Source organism: Paralichthys olivaceus, chromosome 16 (assembly GCF_024713975.1).
Source record: "Paralichthys olivaceus isolate ysfri-2021 chromosome 16, ASM2471397v2, whole genome shotgun sequence".
Lineage (NCBI taxonomy): Eukaryota > Metazoa > Chordata > Actinopteri > Pleuronectiformes > Paralichthyidae > Paralichthys > Paralichthys olivaceus.
The window spans coordinates 20,701,460-20,725,635 of NC_091108.1; the positions used below are offsets into that span (position 1 = coordinate 20,701,460).

The following is a 24,176-nucleotide window of genomic DNA, read 5'->3' on the forward strand; positions in this document are numbered from 1 at the left end:
GATTACAATGTTCGATCGGTTCACATTATTTCAATTTGTCCAGCGCTCTGGTTCCTGATCAAATCACTGTAAAACCCCCAACAGTCATCAGTTGTACTCAGTTGTGTTTACTGCTCATCAGCAGATGTTAAAGTCAGCGTGGAAAAGTGGCCAAGAGCAGGATACGCAAAAGGGGCAACCGATACATCCCACCCCCTCCCATTAGCCCTCTCGTCACAGCTACGCCCAACTAGAAGCCGACTTTTCCGCGACTTTTTAATGGCCATCGGGATGTGAAGAAGATTTCAACAAATAAGATTAAAAGTGTTTTAGAAAGAACTAACCAACCTTAACTCTAACTCAACTTAAAGGTACAGTGAGTAGGATTTAGTGACATCTAGTGTTGCATATTGCATATTGCCCCTCACCTCACTCTCCCCCATAGCAAAATCACCTGGATCGCCCCCTGGTGGCTGGCTGCAGTAAAGGTCATAAACATGTTAGCAGATGGGACATGGGTCAAACCAAAAATTAAAGATACAAGTTAAAAAAATGTTTCTTAAAGATGATTTCTGTCATTTCAGGTAGTTCCCATCACACTGATGCATATTCAAGAGTTAATTGTATTTAAAAGCTTGGTTTTAATAGTGACGTGATAAAAGATTGTGATTATGATTGACAGCAGAGAACGACTCAAGTATGTGTGTCGGTGGGACCATGATATTGCAGCTACACACCAGATCACTACTGTCAGGACTTCGATTGCAAATCATATAAAGAAATCGTATCGCAGCATCAGTTTATAGGATATTTGGGCTCCATTTTTGCAGAATGCAAAGAAGTGAGGATACATCTATCTTACTTTACTGTCCATTAAAACAATAATGAGCAAAAGTCCACAGAACTGCAGCTCCCCTCCCTGCTTGACAAACCACAGACACCGTCATAAGGACACGTCCACGAAAAATGGCAGAAAGAATCGATTAAACGGCTGCAGTCAAGCTAGCTTCCGCGGTCTACTGTTGCCACAAGGGGGCAGTAAGATACAAGATGAATGTAAATAGGCGACATCGGATCATTGATGGGACAGAACTGTTCTGTGATCAGATGTAAGGAGAGATCTCGCCCACTGTTTTTCTAATTGGTCTCTATATTTAGCTTTAACAGGTCGTCTTGTCTTGCAGGCCCTGACGACACGCCACTGGGTTGAATGCCATTATTGTGTGTGTGTGTGTGTGTGTGTGTGTGTGTGTGTGTGTGTGTTTGCAGTTGATGCACTGGCTCTCAGTATCACATTTCTACCATTTGTCTCCCCTGGAAACGAAAGAGAGAGAGACTGAAAACCCCAGAGCAAACAGGAGGACATCTGGACATGTCTCCCTCTCTCCTCCTCCTCCCTTTTCTTCTCTGTCCTCCCTCTTTTATTCTCCACTCCTCTGCCCTCACAACCCCTCTGTCCGCCTCCTCTCCGCTCCTCCTGCTGCATGCTCTCTTCACTTGTGTCTCCTCCCTTTTTATCCTACCCTCCCCTCTCTCTGTGTCACTCTCTGGGGGCTATCAATCACAGTTGCTGTGACGGTGGCCGGGCTGTAGGTGGTCATGCCAACGGCAGATGGCTCTTTATCGCTGGAGCCCTGGCCTCTCCATGACAACCGCAGAGAGCAGGAAGTGACACATCCAGCAGAGTGGAGAGAGATTCATCTGGACAGGAGACACGCGTGCACCCACGCGCGCGCGCGCGCGCGCGCACGCACACATGCACGCACACGCACACACACACACACACACACACACACACACAGAGCAACAGACATGAAAGGTTGAGGGAGAGAGGGAAATCGACAGAGCTTCCAGGGTATATCTTTTGAAGTTTTTTTATTAAATGTGATTTTACTTTACTTGATGTTAATTAAGTTATCGTATTGGAAATGTTGTGCCTCTTGTGTTTTCTCTCATTTTAAAACATTTCACTACTTTAGTGTTCAATTTAGACATAAACCTAAACCTACATATTCAAATGATCAGTCTCCGCTCTGAGAAATACAGTTTGTATCGTAGCAAAGACTCCAAACTGTGATTTCTGTATTTCAGCCTCTCTACAGTCCGGCTGCTGGGTGAATTGTGATGAGGAAGCAGTTACAACAGTAACTGCTGCAGGTGGAGCTAGAGTGAACTAAAACAAAAGCTTAGTAACCACTGGTTCAATCCTTCACAGTGTTTAATATAACACACTTCCCTTCATACGAAACTAAAACTGTCAAACGTAGGTAGTGAAGTAGAAGTTACATTATTTCCAAAACAATACTTGAGTAAACGTACTAAGGTACTTTTGACCACTGGTATCATATCTTATTATACGATGAAGGGATGCAGAAAAAGAACCCGACAGTAATTCAAATTTCATTTAAAGTAAAGTTATGTTTCCTGTCCACTTTGACAACAGACCAGGAGGAGGCTCAGTAACTACTGGTGGTCACTTATGTCTATTAGATGTTTTACAACTTTTGCTTAGTGAGGTTACACTGATTGATTCTGATTTTTACCTCTGGCACCTGATGGCTGATCCATTAGTGTGTGAATGGAATGTATGAGTGGAGAGGTGATATGTATAGATGCACTGAATTAATGTGTCCATGAATGGATGAATGTGACTCATAGTGTCAGGGTCTCTGAGTGGTTACATCTTAAAGTGAGGACATTGGGCTGGATGATAAAACCAGTAATTATAGATACAAATAATTCACACCAGTCAATGTCAATAATTATCAGGATGAATGTGACATCATTATTTCTTTTGAGTTTAAAGACACATTTTTGCTCCTGGGTGAAGGTCTTGATTTTAAACTCTTCTTTGTGAGCAGAGAATCACAAACACTCAGTAAACAGCAAAACCTTTTCTAAATTTCAGTTATGTGTTATACCTCCTCAATGTGATAATACACAGTACATTAGTATTATATTAATATATTTTCTTACATTACAATTGATGAAATTGATCATTATTGATGTAGTTTTATTACCCAGCCCTATGAATAAATGGTTTAAGGTTAGTGTAAGGTTAGGTTCAGCTCTAGGGTAATAGTTAAGGTCAGACTAAGTCTCCAGGAAATACATGTGTCCATCATGTCCCTCTGAAGTCATGAAGACAAGACTGATATGTTTTCAATTAGTGGCACAGAGAAATTAGATCATATAGGTTTTTGCTACACACACTATACTTTGTTTTATTTTTATTGCACAGTACCTTTAACATTGCACCTCCATAGATTCTCTCACAAGAGACACAGTATAAAAACTGAGTGGTCAGAATAGAAGCCGGAGAGGCCCAGATGGTCACTAATGTAGGTCAAGCTCCGTTCTACAATTTCCATAAAGAAACTCCATGATGTCTTTCATTAGATCTGTTCTGCTCCCTGATTTCTCAAATGTCTGTCTGGACTATCCATTAAAACCCTTACACCCCTCCTGGATGATCCTAATGTTATATATGTATATACACACATACATTTACATTGTACATATTTTTGTATCTTTTATAGTTCTTTGTGTTTATATTGTTTTAATTATTTATTCCTGTTACTGAGTGTTTATTTCACTGTTCCCGTTTTGCTGCTGTAACCCCTTATCTGTGTATCTGTATGACTGAGTGGTTCTCCTTGTGATGCCTAAACAGAGTTCCATGTTTAATCAGAGGCTTGCCCGTTTAATGTGATTCTTCTGATCCACATCTAGATCTTTGCGGATCTCGATTGTCATCACCATCATGTAGAGTTTGTTGAACAATAAGACTGGATAATTACTAATCTGGGCAAATCCATGACAAGTGATCTGGCAGAGCACAGCCTGGCAACACAGTGAACAGTGATGTGGATACAGACAGAGCTGTGATGCCCACGGAGATCCTTCAGAAACAAAGCCAGGCTTTGTCCCAACATATCACAGTGTGACGTGGATCAGCATATAGAATCCACACTATTAGATCACAGGAGTGAACACTGATTTAAATGAAACTCTCTGAATTCCTGCTTGGAAACGTGTTTGTATGTTTCTTTGTAGAAATTAGCCCTGAATATGTTGAATCAGCCCAGTTATTTTATTACAGCGTCAGATATCCAATACAAAATGACATTTTAAATGAATGTATATATTATTTGTATTAATGGACTGACGTTTCTAATCTTGTGTATTTCTCCATTTTTGCAATGACCTTGAATAAACAAGTCGAAATCTGGAAAATAAGACCGTTTTTTTCAAAAATTCCTGGAAGGAGAAATGAGGGTAGAAGACAGGACGGCATGCTGGGTTTGTGGTTCAGTGTGTGTGTGTGTGTGTGTGTGTGTGTGTGTGTGTGCGTGTGTGCATGTAGTGTGGTGCGGCTGGTAGATTTCACGTCCCACTTCCTCCAGCAAAGCGATTAGGCCAGACGTCTGTCACACACACACACACACACACACACACACACACACACACACACTCCACCTCTCTCTACTGTCTGCTATAGTAAACACACACACACACACACACACACACACAGGTTTGTATTACTTCGTATGTGGGGACATTCTATTGATTTCCAGGCTGCCTGTGGCTCTTAAAGGTGCAGCATACAGTACACAGTGAGTGTGGTCACCTCTTTACAATATTAACACAGAGACATTAGTGTGATGACAAACTATACCCTAACTCAACTGACCATAACAGACTGTTCAACCTGACGCTGCACTTCACATGGCTTCACATCAGATCTCATGTTGCTGTCATGGTGCCTTCAAGTGAGGCCTCGTCCACATTAGTCAGCTTAACTTTTAATTTAAGTTCGGAGACTCCAGGTCTGGACGGGGGGGGGGGGGGGACATTTGAAAAGGTTAAACACCCAGGTTCGAGTCATGATTTGCTCTCCACTGACCCTCACCTGAAGCTGGCAGTATTTTCTGCAACAGAGCAACCACTTTTTCCACCTCGCTCGCTGCAGCCATAACCTCTTTGAGTAACAGTTTGTCACTGAAGCACAAGGAATCATGGGACAGGTTCGACCAGGAAGGATCCACCCATCGGAGCCTTGATGCGTTTGTCGACCACATTTGAAGGAGCCTGTCTTCAAATGCAGCCCCTGATTTGAGACGCAGCTTCTCTGTCCTCACAGACCAAAACGGACTCGTCCATTGTAAACGATTGTCCAAGTGTGTAAATATATTCACTGTACACAGTAGTTCCCTCAAATCTCAAATCCAACAATGTCACAAAGATGTAGTACTCATGTCATGAAGGCTACATTGACACTCCACATTCTTCATCATGACGAAGAGGAGTGAGTGTGCGTTGTATAGGGAGCAGTGAATGAGTGAGTGGCTGATGGATCTCGGACACAGCTCATGTGTTCAGCAGGTGTGAATAACGTCACGGGCGTCCATGTGACCTGAACCAACCAATAACATGACAGACGGAGGCGAGCATCTGATTGGCTCCCCTGCCTCCAGCAACAAAGCATGCAGTGTTTCACTTGTCAGGCACCAAGATGGATGGTGTGAGTTTGTGTTGACTCCGTGTTTCAGGTATCTGTGGACTGTTGCTGTGAGATTGATGTGAGTAGAGTAAGAGCAGTGTGTGTGTTACTGCTGTTGTCCCATACTCTGGACAGACTTGTTCATTCTACACAGTTCAACACAAGGTGACTGTAAATATGAAGCTTTCTGAAAACCAACAGCGCCTACACAGTGTCTGACAGTGACGTCTCCAAACGTTAGACACAGCATAAGCATATACGCAGATTTCCCACTATGTATTTGATTGCAACACACTGGATAATAAGTAGTTTCGGAGGGGAAAAAGAAAAGAACAGCCAAAATCTCACACATATTGTCTACTCTGTTCACCCCCACTCACACACTCACACACACATGCACACACTCGCACACACACACACACTCAGTGGGGTCTGGCTGTCAGTTTGTGTTTTGTCAGCAGCTCCAGTGGGAGAGGCCATTTTTGACAGTTGGCTGGAGTGGCGCATACACACACAGAGCGAGAGAGAGAGAGAGTGAGTGAGCGAGAGAGAGGCAATTTCCTGTTTTCTTATTTCACCTCCATGTGACCTCTCATACTGTTATATGACCACAACATCCATATTTAACCAAACACTTTGGTTTATTCATACCTGCCTGCTCTCTCTGACTGTGTCTACGGTGTCAAACACACAACTGCTGCCTCCTCCATGTCCCCGTTATCCTGTGGGGTTTTGGGGATAGCACCAAATGCTGAGCGGCTCATACCCCTCACCGCCCCCCCACACACCAGCAAGTTCACTGATATTTGCAGCTTCATTTCCTCAGTCTTGTGCTGACGACAGTTTGATACAACTGCAGGCTTCAAAACGACCGTGGCTAGTTTTGTGTGTTTCTAGTCTGCGGGGAGTGTCGCACACAACGGTCTCTGGAGTTCTTGTCAGAGTGGAGCTTAAACCCAAAAGACATCCAGTGAGCAGCAGCTCTGTGGGCAGAGACACCTTGTTGATGAGAGAGGTCAGATAAATACATGAATATGCAGGTGTACAGGTGTTCCTAATAAAGTGCTCAGTACAAGATGTAATTATATGGTTTTCTGTTAGGGAGCAGGAATTATTATTATTTTACATTCACATTTTGTAATAAACCAAAATACACATTGCTTGTGCTTAAATTTCCTGCTGTCGAGCTTAAGCTCTTTTCAAAGAAGCAGCTCTTTCTTTCAATCAATGCAACAATTTGACATGTTTTATCCCCTGAGATGCTGTGTCTTTAACATGGATGATTTCAAATGCACTCTTTATTCTGTTTACCTCCTAACATGTAAAATACACTTCTGATTTCTAGTTTCACAGCTTTGTGTCAATCATGCTGAACCATTTATCATCAGCCACCAGAACATCCTGCGTGGCCTTCACCTCCAGGGCTGTTTTTGTTTCAGATGGACTGAACAAACTTTATACATGTTTTTTTTTAACTCTTATTAAATTATTGGTTAATGAATTAACCATGTTAATGAATCAACCATATGTTTTATCATTCATAATTGCTTTTTAAACCATTCTTAAAAATGTTTCATCTCAGGTTCTTATTTGTTTCCTCTCTTTGTCATAAAAAATAGTTAAATGTATAGATTTGACTTTTGGACACATGATCAGGTTAAACAGGTTTCCACTAAGAACCAACAGGTATGTTGGAGTGATTTGGAGCAGCTGATTGAAGCTACAGGTTCTTACTGAGTCAGAACTGACTGAACCTCTGGGCTACAACTTTAGCCTTTTCTTTTTCATGCATATTTTAACAAACTAACCCATGAACATTGTGCTGAATTAGTCATCAGCAGTTCTGTCATATTCCGCATACGCCAATGGCGATGCCATTCTCCACGAGGACATCAGCGGTTTCAGAGCAGCTAAAGTTACCATGGCGCTACCCATAAGATGTAACCACTATCTCAACCCTGGATTGCCAGGGTTATGCTTTCAAGGGATAGTTCATTAGACATTGCTAACATGCTTTTAGGCTTAAAACATGGTGTAAATGGTGTAAGTTCACCCCTGAAACTCCAGAAGTGTTTTGTGGACCCAACACTTCACCCACCCCTCCGTCGGCATATTGGTGAGTAGATAAGTGAGAATTTTCATTTTACAGTGAACTATGCCTTTAAGTTCCTTTACGGACCACAAATCCTGCTTCACAGTGCAGGCCTCAGTGTACAGAGGATTTAAGTTTGTTTTTAAAAATGTATTTAATTACTTTGGTTTTCACTTGAGTGAACTAAAAGACACACCAAGGGTGACTGAGTCCTAGAATGGCCCGATATTCAGGAACAGATCTAATTACCTTAAAGTCACAAACTTACATAATCAGTGTGACATACACACACACACACACACAAACAGAAGTACAACACAGTACAGAGCAGTACAATCACCCATGGGTTTGTTGTGTATCAGTCAGTGAGTTGTTTTAAGTTGAGGGCCATCAGAAGCCCCTTGAATACACGGGGACAATTCTTTTTCCCTCAACCAACTAGAAAATATTCCAGGGATATGACCCTTGGATTAATTTCACATCGACTATTTTTTAAACCTCATGTAAAAGAACAAGATAAATTATATTAGACATGTATTAGAAAATTTTCACCAGGTCAACACACAAAAATAATTTATCATTAAAATGTATCTGGAATATTTTCACAGACCCTCTGGCAGTGTGGACTTTGGGGGCTCTCTGACCCCCACTTGAGAGCCACTGCTCTAATACACCGATCCCATGTTTTGCTGCCTTTGCCCTTTGCACTAAACCAAAAATGTCTGCAAAGTGCTGCCTCAGTGATTTGAAGTAGCAGAGGCATGATATTAACAACACAAATGCAGACTCTCAGAAACCCATCCTGCTGTGTTTACCTCCACTGCCAGTTTACAAGTGGAAAAACAATGCCCCCTTTTCTGTGTTGTAACCTTAAATACAGAGCAGCGAGGTGGAAACAATGCACAACATTCCTGCATTGACCAGACTGTTAGAGAGCTGCCAGAAAACATCCTCAAAGCAGAAGTACAGAGCTAGAAAAATGAGATGCAGGCTGAGGTTTGGTTTCCTAGGCGAATATCATGATTCACTTTTATTAAAAGCATCATAGCTACACTTCATCATACATGATGTCTCCAAAAAAAAAACAACAAAAAGACACACACCAAAAAAAAAAGAGGAAAAAAAAACATTTACATGGTATGTCTGTAAACTTCAAGGCTAGATAAGAATTTTGAGGTAATGCTCTTCAGCTTGCTGGCTAAAAGTAACAAAAAGTCCATTTTTTCAAGAAAAGTAGCTAAGTAATAAAGGTACCTGATCATTTTAACTCTTTAACACCAGTGCATCAACAGGAACAGAGTGAGACAAAATTGATTGCAGTACGTATTTGTCATCATTTACAGTTTTAGTTTTGTTTTTCTATTCATATGACACTTGTGGTTATTCATAGAGTGTGTGTGTGTTTGTGAGTATGTGTGTGTTGGGAGAGTAATGTTGGAACATTCAAAAGCTGCCTTGGTTATTGCTGTCTCAGCATTAGAGAGGAGAACAGGGTTCTCTGACAGGGAAGGAGTCCCAGCTCTCTCTTCATCTGCTGGGCTGGCTGTATTAGCAAATGTTAATAAGACCTGGCCACAGTGTATGTGTGTGTTTGAATGTACTTTCAAATATTTGAACCACTTGCAGCGCTTGATTTATCTTGAAACTGGCCTCAGGAATGGAAACAAATCAAACACCTCTCGCACTTTTCAAGTATTTAAAACTTCCACAAGCAGAGCTGAACTTCATGAGGAAACCTGTGAATTTCACACTCTGTTGAAAATGTGTCTCAGTCCTGTCTCGGCCAGGCCTGGTGTCAGTGTGTGTGACTAGAGCAACAGTCTTTAAAGAGAAGGTCACTAGGGAGCAGCACTTGGTCTGGAACTACTGGGATGTGAAGGAAAGACAAAAAAAAAAAAAAAAAAAAAATTAATAAGGGATTTTAATGTGACAGCGACCAGGAAATTCAACTATGTCATGTGCCCCTTTTAAAAAAATGAAACCTGAAACCTCACATCCCTGTATGGACCACCACTCCAAATCCATTCACAGAAACCTCCGAACAAGGACAGCTGGTTCTTTCTGTGGCTGAAACGGACCAATCAGGAGGCCTGACTGGCGGCAGACCCAGCCCGCCTGCCACTCCTGAGCCAAAAACCAGCCACCTCGCAAGAGAGGGAGGATTCAGATGTGGCAGTGGAAAGACTCAAGATTGGTTCTTAAACAGTGTGGGACTGGGTTTAACAGTATTGGTTCATGCGTGCACGCACTTACCCATAAACACGCACAGGCACACACGCACTCATACACTCAAAGGAACACAGCTGGTAGGGAAGTCCTCCCAGAAACAGTCACATGACAGAGAGGGTTTAGGGGGTTAGTATGTGTGTGTGTGTAGTGGTGGAATACGTGTGTGTGTTTGCATGTGCAACTTGTGATCAAGTATGCAAAGCGTGTGTTGGGATGTGTGTGTGTTGTGGTCATCAGTGTGTGAGACTGAGTTTTAGGCCAGCCTAGTTTTCTTTTCCTCCTCAGTGTCTACCTGGTCTGATATGTGAGAACTACGAATCTGCTCTGAAACCGAGCAGCTCAACTCCATTACCCACAATTCCTTTTGCAGCAGCTTTGTCAGACAGACAGCCGGGTTAGCTGTGATGCTGTTTGTTTTTTGAGAACTGATGTTAGATAACGTGGCAGCAGCGGATGTTTCTTCTCTTTGTGATGAGATGCTGCCAACAGCAACAGAACAGTCCAGGCGAAGCAAAAATAAAAAAATGACAGATCTGAGAGCTGAAAGCAGCAATAATAATAATAACAATTATAACAATAATAATAATAATAATAGCACTATTGGAACCTCGTGAAGTCCTGTTTGAGGGATTGTGGAAGAGAAAAGTAGACAGGAACCAGTAGAGAAAACGAGTCTTTAAAGAGTGTGCTGACTTTCCCTGACTACACTATCGATCAGAGAGACTGAACTGAACACACACATCTCATCCTCTCTGACGCATAGTAAATATACCTGGCCAAAAAATAAACAAATGTAGAGAGAGAAATCAACCACAACGTAAGAAAAAAAAAAAAAAAAGAAATCAGGATTTATAATAGTTTGGATATTTCTGGTGGAGGCGTGTAAACGTGGCGAGGGGAGGGGGAGGTCAGAGGTGAGGAAATGTTCCTGGCAGTCAGCTTTGTATTTTATTTCAGTCACTCGTGTCCTTCTGTGGAGACGCCGCTGCCTCCTCTTCCTCTCCTCCCATCCCACCATCCTCCAGAACTGAATCGTCGGCCTCGCCTCTCGTCTCCTCGTCCTTTTCCTCAGCCAAGTCACTCTCTCCTCCACCTTCCTCATCGTCCTCATCATCCTCATCGTCGTCGTCATCGTCCTCCTCTCCTGAAGCTTTCAGCACCTGTTTCTCCACCTCAACTCTAGGGGGGTTTGTGGAAATGTTGTTGCCCCCCAGCACTCCGGCCATGGCACTCTGCAGCTCTGCCAGCGTGGAGGCGGTGGGGAAGCCGGGCAGGGTGAGCCCCCCGAGGCCTGGAGGTAGGAACATGGAGGGGTAGAGGAGGCCAGGGGCCATGGTGGAGAGGAGGAAGGGGTTGAAGGCCAGAGAGTTGGCGGACATGCCAGCTGCTGCCAGCAGGGCGGCAGCATCACCGTTGATGGACGCCTCAGCTGAAGAATCAACAGATGGGATCCCGGGACCCGCAGTGACATTATTAAGTTTCTCATCGCTCTCCTTCGCATTCTTCTTCTGCGCCTTCTTTACTGTATTTCCATCAGACTCCTCCTCATCTTCGTCCTCCTCTTCCACCTCACCACATTCTCCCTCTTTCTCCTCTGCCTCTCTCTTCCTCTTTGTTGTTACTGTTTCACCACTCTCTCCCTCCATTGTTCCGTTTGTGTTCCCGGACGCAGCGGCAGAGATGGCGGCGTTGGATGCAGCAGCTGTGGCTGTTGCCAGGTTACCCCCAAACAGACTGCCTAAGCTGAACATGTTGGGCAGGCCTCCCATGCCAGGCAGCATGAGGGGCAGCATGGAGGCGGCAGCAGCGCTGGCAGCGGCCTGCTTGGGGTCAGTGGGGGGAGGAAAGGCCATCAGACCAGCAGCCAACTGGAGAGACTGGAGGCTCTGGAGAGAAGACAGGTCCATCCCTCCAAACAGACTGTTCAACAGCAGAGGGTTGATGCCTCCTAGAGACACAAGAACACAAACACATGGTTAATATGAAGCATGATAACCATATATTAACTGCTTTCAAAACACAGGCTCTCTAGTGGTTCCAAGAGTCTGTAAGAGTAGAACAGGAGGTAGAGCATTCAGCTACCAGGCTCCTCTCCTGTGGAACCAGCTCCCACTCTGGGTTCGGGAGGCAGACACCATCTCTGCATTTAAGGTTAAACTTAAAACGTTCCTTTTGGATAAAGCCTATAGTTAGTTCTGGATCAGGTGAGTCCTGAACCATCTTAGTTATGCTGCTATAGGTCTAGACTGCTGGGGGAACTCCCATCATGCACTGAGCACTTCTACAGTCCTCTCTGCCCCCCCCCCAAACTAATTTCCTATTTTAATACGTTCAGCAGTAATTTGTACCTGCAGATGAAGCAACATTGGCCAGTGATGCCTGGGCAGCCTGAGCTGCTGCAGCAGCCTGGGCAGCGGCTGCTGCCTTGGCGATCTCAGATTTGGGTCGTCGCCCCCGGCGACGGACGCCCTCCTCCCTGACGACAGGGCCAGTCAGAAGGCGGTCGAACATGGCTTCTGGGAGGAAACCCTGTATGGAGGAGGATTATTTCTATTATTATCATTAAATGTGGGAAAGAGATAATGCAACTATCTTCATCTGAGACCTGCAGTTTCATTAGAAACAGTTTAATTTAATAAACAAACTGTTGTAAAGGTGCAACAGTAATCATAGATTTCATCTTGTTTACTGACCGACTGTTTGACGATGTCTGTCCAATCAGGGGCAATAGAAAACTCTGGGTTCTCCAATAGCCATCTGGGAAGCTCCTTCATTGGTGGAGCCATAGCCCCGCCCATCTAAAGAAGAGGAAAATGGAATGACTTTCATCTCGAAGGAATGTTCTGTTTTTATAAAGCACTTTTCTAGTCTTGATGACCACATTATTACCATTCAATCATTCCCACACATTCTTACAGTGCATCTATGGGCAGCACTTTGTTCGGCATGCAGAAGAGGATGACTAGCTTGGTAGACCTTTATTTTTAGGTCTCTCTGCAGATGTTCAATGAGGTTGAAGTCTGAACTTTTTCTGAGAAGCCATTCTGGCGTCTTGGCTGTGTGCTTTGAGCCACTGTGGAGCACCTTCACTCTATTCTGACCAGACTCCCTGTTCCTGCAGCCAAGACATGAACTGATTATGGTGTTTACCAGACATTTATTCTGCCATAAGGGATAACATTTAGTCTCTTCAGACAACAGAACCTTTCACCACTGCTTTGAGTTTTTTAAAACTCTACAAGATCCTCTGAAATGGTCATCCTTTCAGCAGGTTTCAAAGCTCTACTGCAGTGATGTTTCTTGGTCACCTGCCTGCCAGATACTCTTTAATGCCTTGTTACTCAGTTTGGCCAGTCTCTTGGATAAGTCCTGGCCCTTCGAAACCTTCTCTGTTTCACAGTTCTAGATGTCATTGTCTCCTGGGAACAGTAAAAGCTTTGGACATGGTTTTGATCTATGCATCACCACAGAAAGTTCATTGGACATCATGGATTGTTGTCCTCAAGTCAATTGGGCAACCTAACAAACACACTCACACAAACTTTACAATGAAGTCAATGTGCCCAAGATGGACTAAATCAAGTTCTAGACAAATCAGGGATCATTCAAGTGGACAGGATGCACCTTAACACCTTTTGGAGCATCAGCAAAAAGCTCTGAATACTGTGAATATTTCTATAATTTGCAAAGGACTTTATGGGTCATAGAGTGTAATGTGCAAAAAATAGCAATGCCATTCATTTAAAATTAAATCAACAACACAATAACTGTCTGAGGTCACTGTATGACTGCTTACCTTGCGTCCATTACGTCTGTTGATCACAGGCACTCTTTCCTCTCCAGTCAGGGTGTTGATGTCGATCTTGTTGGGGTTTCGACAGCGATGGCGCTTCTGCTTGGGCTTAGAGAACTGAGACAACAGTAACTCCTCATTCTTCTGTAGCAGAAAGACAAAAAAAAAGGTATTAATAACAAGTTCAACAGATTAGACAAAGGATAAATAAAGAATTTCTTCCAAAGCAAAGAAACAGGGAAAAAACTGAGACTGGTTAAACAGATTAGCATGTAAACTAGAGGACTACAGGTGGGGAGGGTTAAAATATAAAGAAAGAAATCAGGTCTTTACTGGTGTGAATCCAGCCATGTCCATGGTGTACGTCGGGTGCTGCCTCAGCCACTCTCCCAGCTCCTTGTTTGACACTGCTGCCTCCTCCTCTTCCATACTGCCAGAAGCCATAGATCTGGCACTAGGGCTCTGCTCTGGGATGGTGTTCGATCTGTGGGCCCGGGTGGAATCCTGAACCCTCTCCCCCACTGAGACCTTTGTCCCGTCAGCATCATCCTGAGTGTCCAACAATTTGACACAGAGGAAAACATTTATTAATTCAGATTTTTATACAAATTGATGCGCATCTGTGCAACACAACATGACTATTGGTCAACTTCATACCCCTCCTGCTCTCTTGTTGCCCATGAAGAGCAACTCCAGGCCCTCCACATTTTTCCTGCGGCCTCGTCTCCTTCTCATGATGGGCAGGTCAGCCTCCAGTGAACCGTTGGCTCTTTGTCCAGAGGTTGGCGCTTGCTGAAGCAACTCCATCTGGGCCTTGAGGGAGGAGCTTGTCACCAGGGCACTGGGAAATCCAGCCAATGAGGGAGATGCCTTGTGGTGATGATGCATACCCTGGATAGCAAAGACATCACTTTACGTTAAATAACTTTATTAACAAGTCATAAAGTAATTTAATAAGTAATAATCATCAATCTCCACCAACAAGAGCATTTTGGCTCTGTATCAGGTTTAATACCATCTATACTAACATCCTTGGCATGCGTGTGCCGGTGTACATAGGAAGGCATCCACATCTCCCTTGTAAAGAGAATTGTCACAGATTACTCAAATAATAGTTTGTGTCCTACTCAGTTAAGTTGCATCATTGTCGAATGCAGAATTCAACTGCACAACAGCCTTTAGCAAAGACTCCAGGATCAACATCACTTGCAATTGATTATCCATGCTGAGTTCTACACTGATAGCTGAGACTAAGGCCTGCTGTTTTGTTCCAGGAAGGGGACCATGTGATAACATCCTGACAAATCCACACGTCGTGACCAAAAAGACCCAATCAGCAAGCAGTTGAGAGTGTGTAAGTTATCGTTTCCAATCAACATTTCTACCCATCCAGACTAAAACACAGTTCTCTGTTTTAGCAGCTCTAAAACTCAGGTGAAATCTTGATGCCAAGCATATCCATAGCAGAGTTTATGTGTTTCCAAATGAAAACGTAGTAGTATGGATGTACCCCTAATGTAACTGGACTGAGTGTGTGGGTTTATGTGAATACCTTGGTTAGGTCTATAGCCTGGCTCTGGGACTCAGCAGCAGCGTGGCTCTCTCTAAGCTGAGCCACCATCTCCATCAGGTTGCGTCTCTTGGCCGCCCTCTCTGCCTCTATCTCGATCTTTCTTCTTCTCCTCCTCCTCTGTCTGGGCATTGTCAGGCTCAGAGCGCCCTCCTGCAACATCAGGTCAACGTTATACATGTTGAGCCTAATAACTCACCAATGAGCTTGTCAAGTTTTTGTTAAAGGTACTTCAACAAGCGATGACATGTCATCACATCATTGGTATCTTTAATTCCAAAAAAGATGCTAACAGGCTAAACTGCTTTTACCATCTCATTCCGTTTTTCAATTTAAAAAAAATGGCATCTGCGGGTTCAACCAACAGCCCCCATTTGCCCCATATACAGGTACATGATTCTTATGTAAGTTCACAACAACACTCACATGAACCTGTGGCGATAGTGTTGTATCATCATTCCCACTGTAAGGTGTATGGATGCCCGCCATCGTCAGCTCAGCCAGGCTCCGCCTCTGCAGTGGGCTGTCAGTTGCCGTGGCTACAGCTGCCGTGGTTACTGCGGAGCCATGCCCTGGCAACAGGTTGCCGGGGAAGTCAAAGATGTGGCGTCTGTTGACAGGCCACTTGCCCTTCAGGACAGTCTCGCAGATGTTATCCATCCTGTTAATCATCAATCGATCCTGACGGCGGAGAGAGAGGAGGGAGGTTACATACTGTTCTACAAAGAGCTTTGAATTTTTATTTCTGTTAACTTTTAGTTCATCAATAATAATTACTTCTATTGCAGACAGGGGCCTTTACTTAAACCAGGCTCGTGTTAAGTGTAAAGTGTACCTCTATTCCTAATTTTTTACTTTTAATGGTATATTACTTTTAAGCAACCACTTCGATAAATTCTCAGTATATCACATTTCCACAACGCTACCCAGAAAACGGCAAAGTAGACGCGACATAGTGTGCTGTGTAAATATACACTAGGCTCACTACTACTCACCCAATGATCATTACTGAGCCTTATCAACTGGCTTTTACTTGTCTGTTGGATATTAAGACTCACCTTAGGCCAGAATGAGAAGGCATAGGCACGGTCCTGTAAGGCCTGCAGTGCAGAAGTTTCCGGTAGGTCGTCGGGGCAGAAGCCATCTCTGGTTTCGTCGCGGGCTGATGTGCTCAGAGATGCGATGCTCTCCTCATCAAAGTTCTTCTGTTCTGATGCAGCACTCGCTGTGCACAGAGAGGGAGAGCCATTTTGCAATTTAATTAAATTGGGCTTCAAGGGATTCTAGCTCATTTCATAATTTCGCCCCTTGAACTCATTAAAACATTGCAAGTCATGAGGGGAGACACCAGAAATAGGCCTATGACTAAGTGTGGTGTCAGCAACGATGTGGGCCGATTACCAGGACAAAAGTGGGTAAAAGGAATCTGAATAAGGTACAAATACAGTAAGACACTTGGAACATGTTTTGAACTTAAAGTTAGAACTCAGGGTCTTCATCTTAATGGTTTTAACAAAATCCAAAACTTAAATTTATTATTACTATCACTATCCACACTGATCATCAATGATACCAACAACTTCAAGTTAATGTAAATTTGTAGTACCCTCAGCCTGCGAGGATTTCTCTGATTTGTCGTCTTCGTCCATCCTCTCCTCCTCTTCCTCCTCTGGGCTCTTCTCTGTGTCAGCTGACTTAAGAGATTTAGGAGACTCTGGGTTCTCCTTCACCTCTCTCTCTTCCTCCCTCTCAATCTTGTGGCCTGGTTGTGATTTAGGAGAAGACTCAGGATGTTCTGAGAGCTCAATGGTCATTTCCTCCTGGTCCCTTTGAGAGTCAAGGCTCAGACTCTTCTCTTCTGTCAAGTCTTTAGATTCCTCTTCTGCTGGTTTGGAAGTCTTCTCGTCTTCTCTCTGCTCTTCTTTCACCTCTTCCTTCTCCTCTTTTTCTACTTTTGGCTGGGCTTCCTCCTGATTGACCTCCTTACTTGGTGAAGCAGTAGCCTCTTTTCCAACCTCTCCCTCATTATTTTTCTGTTCATCAGGGGTTTCAGTCTTGGTACATGGAATGTCGTTGGAATCTTCATCAGTTTCCTTTTTCACCTCAATTTCTGTTTTTCCTTCCTCAGTCTTCACCTCTTCAGCTGCACTAACAGCAATTTTGGCAGCAGCAGCAGCGCTCGCCAGTTCTGCTGGAGTAAGGAGAGGTGCAGGGGTGCTTTCTGCAGTTCCCATTCCAGCTTTGGTCATCTCTCCCTGGGTTCCCATGCCCATCCCAGCCCCTCGCTGGCTGTTGAAGCGCTGATGGGCCTCCAGAAAGTCCAACGTAGTGTCATTTAAGATGTGATAATCTGTCCGGCTCACACCGTGCTTAGAGGCGCCCAGAATGAGATCCCTGTCATGGCGGCCACACTCCCACCACTCTGGGAGGTCTTGAGAGGGCTGGCAGAGCTTGAGGCGCTCTGAAAGCAAGGGGTGGGGGAGGACTTGCTCTCGAATGCGGCGGAGCAGCTCGATGCGGTACAGAGTGCGAGAGGCACGCTCCTCAGTGATAGGGTCGATGATCAGGGTTGGGTCTGGGAGTTCTGATGTTTAAGAGAGAGGAGTCAGTGTCTAAACAACAGCCCAATACTTCACGATATAATGTCTCCTATATGCTTTACAATAGCATGAAACTATATATGTTTCTTACCTGTTTCAGTCTTGACCTGCATCCTGCAGACCCGTTTGCACATGGCAATAAAAGAGTAATAATATTTCTCCAGACTCTCGTCTGTTTTTTTGTCCAATCGGGCAAAGGCCCTGAACTGTGACCAATCAAATTTCTGATGCTGGGTGTCAAAGACGACACCGAAGGTTGACACAACGCGGTAAAAATCTGCCTCCTCACGACGAGTCCATCTGACAAAGGTAAAAAAAAAAAAAAGCGTGAGACCATGTACGTAACATGATTTGATTTTATTCTTTGGTATTTTGGAAGCAGTTTTTAAGAATATGTTGTGATTGTCAAATAAACCTTTTAGATATGTGTTATTAAAATGCAACTCTACCTTTGCCTTCTCTCCTTGTAGTACATGGCTCCGTCAGCCATCAGGGAGCCGGCCGCCATCACTGGTGAGGACTCTGATATCAACTGTCCACCTTTGGCAAAGTAAGCACTTCCTTTGGCCAGATATGGGCTTCCTTCTGTCAAGAACACTGTTGCTCCATCTTGGATGTAGGTTGCCCCTCCTCCTGCCTCGGTAACCATGGGGATGGAAGGCAGGAAGTCCCTGCGTCGACGGCGGCGACCATCAGGGCGGTTGAGGGCCTCCTGGCGGAGCTGCTCTTTTCGGTTGGAGCGCTGGTATGCTGTGATGAGGCGACGCAGGCGGGCTGTCAGAGCTGAGGCTGCAGGCCAATAAAGGCGCTCGTTGGAGCCTGAAGCTCCGCCCCCAGTAGTTGCACTTTGACCGTTTTCACTTGATTTAGTGGCTACAGGTAAAACAGAGAAAAGTGTACCCAAGGATGAGGCAAGGGGAAGAGATGTAGTCAAAAAGTCATTGACGTTTATTTATTACATTTTTGGAGTCAAAGTTTGAAGTTGGAGCAGATACAGCAAAGATCTAATTGAGGTCAATGCTGCAAAAGTACAGTACATCGTATTTCCGTGCTCTGTTATGTTGACGGGACATGCAGTGTTTATTCAATTTTGTGGCTCTCATTTGTTTACTTGTCATTTGTGTAAATCTAACAAAATAGTAATTTGCTTATATGTATGGGATTGTTGTTCTGGATCCTTCAGACCCTTTAATTTGCACCCTTCACCCCTTTCACTGCCCCCTCTTTCCAAGTGGAATCAAAGTTTACCTTCAGTGTCTCCCTCTATTGTGTCATCCAGCGGAGAGTTGGTGAAGTCATCCATTTCATCTTTAAAAGGCATTCGCATTGGCTTGTACTCTGGATCCTCATCCTCCCTGTAGAATATGGAAAGGACAGACAGTAATTTTCAGAAGTTTTTCATGTCTTTTCCAATCTTGAATTTCCTTTTAAAAAGTAAAGATCTGACAAGGCAGTGAAAGGTAAACATTTAAAGACAAAGCAGAGAAGCGCAGAGGCTTCAGAGGAAAAAAGGCCTGACACTTATGATTCCCAAACTTGTGGGTATAAGTAAGACTTAAGGACTTTTGAATAATTACTTTTTATAAAATGTAACCACAATTGGCAAAGTTTATTGTTAAGTAACACCTTTTCAGACTGAACATTGTAACAGCTGTGATACTATACACTGAAAACAATTAATGTTCAGATCAGATTTACAAACATGGGCCAAGGAAACTGTGGCCTACATGTTGATGCAACAAAAATAAATTAGAATTTGTCTGTTTCCTTTGCATATATTGTTTACAGCTCAAGAATCTATGGGATCACTTGAGATATTACAAGAGAAAGGACAGACTGATAAAAAGCCACAGGAAAGTGTAAAAAGTGGCGAATCTGAGACAGATGAAGGAGGGAATGGCTAAGAAACTGTCTTTTGGTCAGTGAAGCCTGCTCTCTTACCCCTCAACGCCATCTGCCATCATGTCGGCACCCCTCTGCTCAGCGGCGATAGCCTTGGCGTCCGGCATGCCCACCCTCTCCAAGAAACACAGGGTGGGGTCGGCCCGCATTGAGTTGTACTTCTCATAGCCTGAAGAGGAGGAAAAAAATTATGTGATTAATACAGAAGCTTACAAATTCATGTCAGAAGGTGGTGAAGACTACATAGTTACTGGTCAACACACCGGAGTCAAAACAAACATCTTCGGAGAAGTTGTACTTTGTAGATCTATCGTGATACTACACAAACATTACACTTTTTTTCTTTAAACACACACAGACACAGACACACACAGCATCCATATTAAATGAAGGAATAGGCAAAAACTGCGGCAGAAGGGCAGACCCCAGGAGCCAGCTGCTGACAAGACAGACAGCCTGCATGTGTGTGTTTGTACACTCGTCTCTGTTCACTATGTGAGTGTGTGTGTGTGCTCATCCAAGTGAGCCTGCAGGTGCTCATTTGTGTCTGAGAGAGGGAGCAAGAGGAGAGGAAGAGAGAAGGGCGCAGAGAGAGAGAGAGAGGAAAAAGTGTGTGTCATGATGTCTGTGAAAGTGAGTTAGTGGGTGTGAGAATCGTAGCTTGTGTGTGTCCGTTAGGGGCATTGAGGCAGAACAGATTAGAATGTGCAGGTCCTACTGAGACACATTGGGACGTGGGGAGGCGGGGGTGTAGGGGGAAAAAAGAGGCAGACCGGAGTAGGAGGAAAAAAAAAAAAGAAGAGGTCAGATGGCTGGGGAGGAAAGGAAAAGGGGGGGGGGGGGTCATCATAACAGAATCACACCCACTCTTCATCAACGCTTCGTTCATCCCTCCTTCCTTCATCCTCATCACAGTTAAAGTAGACAAAAATGTTGGTACCTCCTCTGACTCCCTCACACACACATTTCTTTCTTTATGAGGACACTCCTAATGCATTCCCAAGCTCCTGTTCCTAACCTCAATCATCACATCTGAATATCAAACCCCAAGTCATTCCCTGAACCAAATCTTAACTCTTAAACAACTCTTGTTTGTGTGTTCCGGTTGTGATAAACCGGCCAAAATGTCCTCACTCTGTAGGGTCTATAACTCAAAGTGATTCTTACAAAGATAGAGATGTATACACACACACACACACACACACGGCTCTCCACCCACAGCCAGACATTAATCATTGGAGCCTTTATAGGCCATCACTCTTCTGCGTGTGTATGAGTGAATGTGTGTGTGAGGGAGAGAGAAACACTCTATTTGTCTGCCTGTGTGTGTATGTCAGCATACAAAGCTTACAGTGTGTGTGTGTGTTGTGTGTGTCTGCGCGTGCATGTTAGTCCATCCCCCAAAGGGCCTCCCGAGTGAATGAGGATTATGATTAACTATGGGTGAGTCCTTTTATATTCCTCTGTGTGTGTGTGTGTGTGTGTGTGTGTGTGTGTGTGTGTGTGTGTGTGTGTGTGTGTGTGTGTGTGCCCCCTAATAGAATCATAGAGAGTGGCAATGATGGAAAAATTATGACAATTATGCCAAATTAATATGAATGAGGGTCTCCATACACAACAATTACACTCAATCTGTCACTGGGAGTCACAGTCAGTCAGCACCCTTTGGCTGACCAGTTGTGTTAATGTCACTGGGACCTTAACACAACTGGCACGTTTTCTAAATGACAATCCAAATAGCCTGGTTTAACAGTTATCACAGAGAAAGGATCAAATTATTCTAACTTTGAGTTTGGCTTTGTTAACAACAAAACACCTGTAACACACAGAGCAGCACACATAGACTCATAGCCAGTGGTGAAACCAGCAATCAATCACATTCCCGATAGCACGCTGAGCCTACCAGCTGCGTACCGTTATCACCATAGCAACACCAATCAACTGGTGGCAACAGAAGTGGGTTGGATGTCGGGGGTGTGTGTGTGTGTGTGTGTGTGTGTGTGTGTGTGTGTGTGTGTGCGTGTGTGTGCGTGTGTGTGTGCGTGCATGCTCACCCCATACGCAACGGGGTGTGTGCGTTTGCTGGCTTGATGCGTACTGGGTTGGAAGCCACTGGAGCATCTCAGCGAGTGTGTCTGAAGGTGCTGACATGTTATGTGTATACTGTACGTGTAATGGCTGCCATGTTGATGGAAGATTTAGATCTGTGTGTACAGAGAGTGTGCGACGCTGGTATGTGCCTCTCACCGTGTTTGAAGACACCGAGAAGCAGGGATTTGTCGGCCTCACCGTCCCACCAGTCGGCTGGGACCTCAGCATGGAACGGCTGGGGAATCCAGATATCAAGCTCACTGTGGTAGAGATAAACACATGACATTACTGATAATAAAGCTGTGTGTGTGTTTTCAATTTGCCTTAGCAGCGCAACACTCTTATTTCAAACAAAATGGAATGAAATCTGAAACTGATTGTGAACCATGTAGGTAGTAATCAGACTGTAAAAGCTGTCAGCCACAAACCAGAGATAATAATCAACTTTCCAAAATTTTTAATCTCAATTTATGCTTAAACAGACTTTTTGTATTGTAGTTAAAGTTCTGTTCAATAAGATTTAAGCAGCTTCACTGCTGTGATTACTGTTCTGTATCAACCCCTTTCTCTCTCTTATTGTGCAGTCAATTCCAGCAATAAAAAAGATGTTGTTTAAAAGGGGAAGGAAAATAGTAGCTAGTTAGTTAGTTATTAGTTAGCTAAAAGCTAAAATATCAACCAACTGTCTGAAATACAGATGTTAAAACCAAAGTGAGAATGCAGTCTGAAGGACAGGTGGATGATTTTGAAAGTGCAACAATGCGTTTCAGGAGAAGAAATTGTTCCTTGACTTTTTAACAGTACACTGATTGGTGAGTATCAGGTTTTTTAGAGAGGCAGGTGAAACACTTTCGTCCTCCTTTCATTACCGCTAAGCTTTTTTTGCATCGTCTCTCGAAGCTCCTTACTTCTTCATTTAACCATGGCAGAGAATAAGGTTTCTGCTTTCTATATCTGACAGGTGCTGTAGAATTGACAAGATCTTCAACCGAAAGGGACTTGAGAGAGTTTAGGGGGCAGGAACGAATCATAGTGGTGAGGTTTGGAGTTAAGTTAAAGGAGTGGGACCTGGAAAAGCACTGCATTATGATCTGAGACTGGAAAATCGATCAGGTTTACATTGTCAACACAGAAGCCATGGCAAAGCACAAGTTCATGAGTGTGCCCTTTGACCTGGCTGGGCTGCTTGACATATTGGGTCAAACTAAAAGAATCTAAAAGTTTAAAAGAAATCCGAGATTAACAAGGAGGAGGAGGGGCAGCAGACATGGATATTAAAGTCACTAAGAATAAGAACTCTGTTGTACTGTAACATAATGACAGATTCAATGTCTTAAATAAAAGTGGAAGTAAGTTGAGGATGGTAGATTAGAACACATAAAATAGGCAAATTCATTATAGCCTTTCAGTGATCCAAACAAACATGTGGGAACAGACTATACCAGGACCAGCAAGACTCATACTGTCAGGGCGAGTAGGGGCTTTGGGGGGCAAACCATCAGTTCAAGCTAAAAGCCAAAAAATGTATAAAATTACGAATGAATGTTCCTTTCCTGTTTGGATGCAGCCCATCACGTTTGAACAAATCCCACTTGGTACAGAATGAATCAACATGATAATAAAATCCATAATAAAAAGAGTCCAGCAGCAGTATAAAAATGTTGCATCCATCCATGCAGGCTAAATACAGGGCTATAATGCTCAGAGCTCTTGGTCATTGTGGGAGTTGGACCAGACAGGACACACCTTCCCCAGACTTTCTATGGTGGAGGCATGTAATTCAGTTCTTAGTGGAGTCTAGTTGATCGCCTAGACATGACGTCATTAGTGCCAGAGTGCACTATCACAATGAGGACAGAGGGGTGGATGAGCAGGAATGAGTTCAATAAAATCAGCTGTCTGTATGTAATTGGAGGAGCAGTGAGGGAGGGGACAGGCTCTGACAGAACGTCATCCAGCTGTGAGAAAAAGTTTCATCTGAGGTCTGCTGATTGTCTCCCGGTTTGAGGCAGATCAGATGGGAACCCAGCTCCTTAATAAGGCGCTCAATAAACTGTATTTCCCACTTCGGCTCCACAACCTCCACTGAGGGGCCATCGATGGACTGCCGTCTTCTGGCAATGCCCCTGTGTCAGGATTTGTTGTAGACTGTGTTTGGAGTGATCGCTGTCTCACCCTCTTACTGTCCAGGATAAAAACACCAATGGGCTTGGCTAACCTTGGCAGCTATGCTAAAAACAAGCAGGTATGCATACCGGCTTAACCCTAACCCTATGTACAATCGTATCTAGTGTCCGGGAGTTAAAAATCTCATACCAAGTTAAAACATACAGATTACACAACCAAGCTGTGAACATTTAACTGTAAAACTGTGGCTTGAAACTGGATAAAAACATCTATTTTTGCCATACCACCTG

At 43.9% G+C, this 24,176-nt stretch overlaps 1 protein-coding gene across 5 annotated transcripts in view; it reads right to left on the minus strand.

Annotated features, from left to right (window-relative positions):
- Positions 1-8,571: 8,571 nt before the first annotated feature.
- The window catches only part of chd7 (chromodomain helicase DNA binding protein 7), a 69,777-nt gene continuing 54,172 nt past the window's right edge, over positions 8,572-24,176 (minus strand). For all 5 annotated transcript variants that reach the window (XM_069511635.1, XM_069511632.1, XM_069511636.1 and 2 more), the window contains 15 exons: positions 21,916-22,019; positions 19,708-19,837; positions 19,015-19,121; positions 18,216-18,639; positions 17,858-18,066; positions 16,773-17,750; positions 16,225-16,391; positions 15,593-15,847; positions 15,149-15,319; positions 14,254-14,487; positions 13,930-14,145; positions 13,600-13,740; positions 12,497-12,601; positions 12,152-12,332; positions 8,572-11,751 (listed from right to left, as the gene is read on the minus strand). In XM_069511635.1, the coding sequence (XP_069367736.1) occupies positions 10,757-11,751; positions 12,152-12,332; positions 12,497-12,601; positions 13,600-13,740; positions 13,930-14,145; positions 14,254-14,487; positions 15,149-15,319; positions 15,593-15,847; positions 16,225-16,391; positions 16,773-17,750; positions 17,858-18,066; positions 18,216-18,639; positions 19,015-19,121; positions 19,708-19,837; positions 21,916-22,019 (4,417 nt within the window). In that variant the 3' untranslated portion in view covers positions 8,572-10,756. The remainder of the gene's footprint in view (positions 11,752-12,151; positions 12,333-12,496; positions 12,602-13,599; positions 13,741-13,929; positions 14,146-14,253; positions 14,488-15,148; positions 15,320-15,592; positions 15,848-16,224; positions 16,392-16,772; positions 17,751-17,857; positions 18,067-18,215; positions 18,640-19,014; positions 19,122-19,707; positions 19,838-21,915; positions 22,020-24,176) is intronic.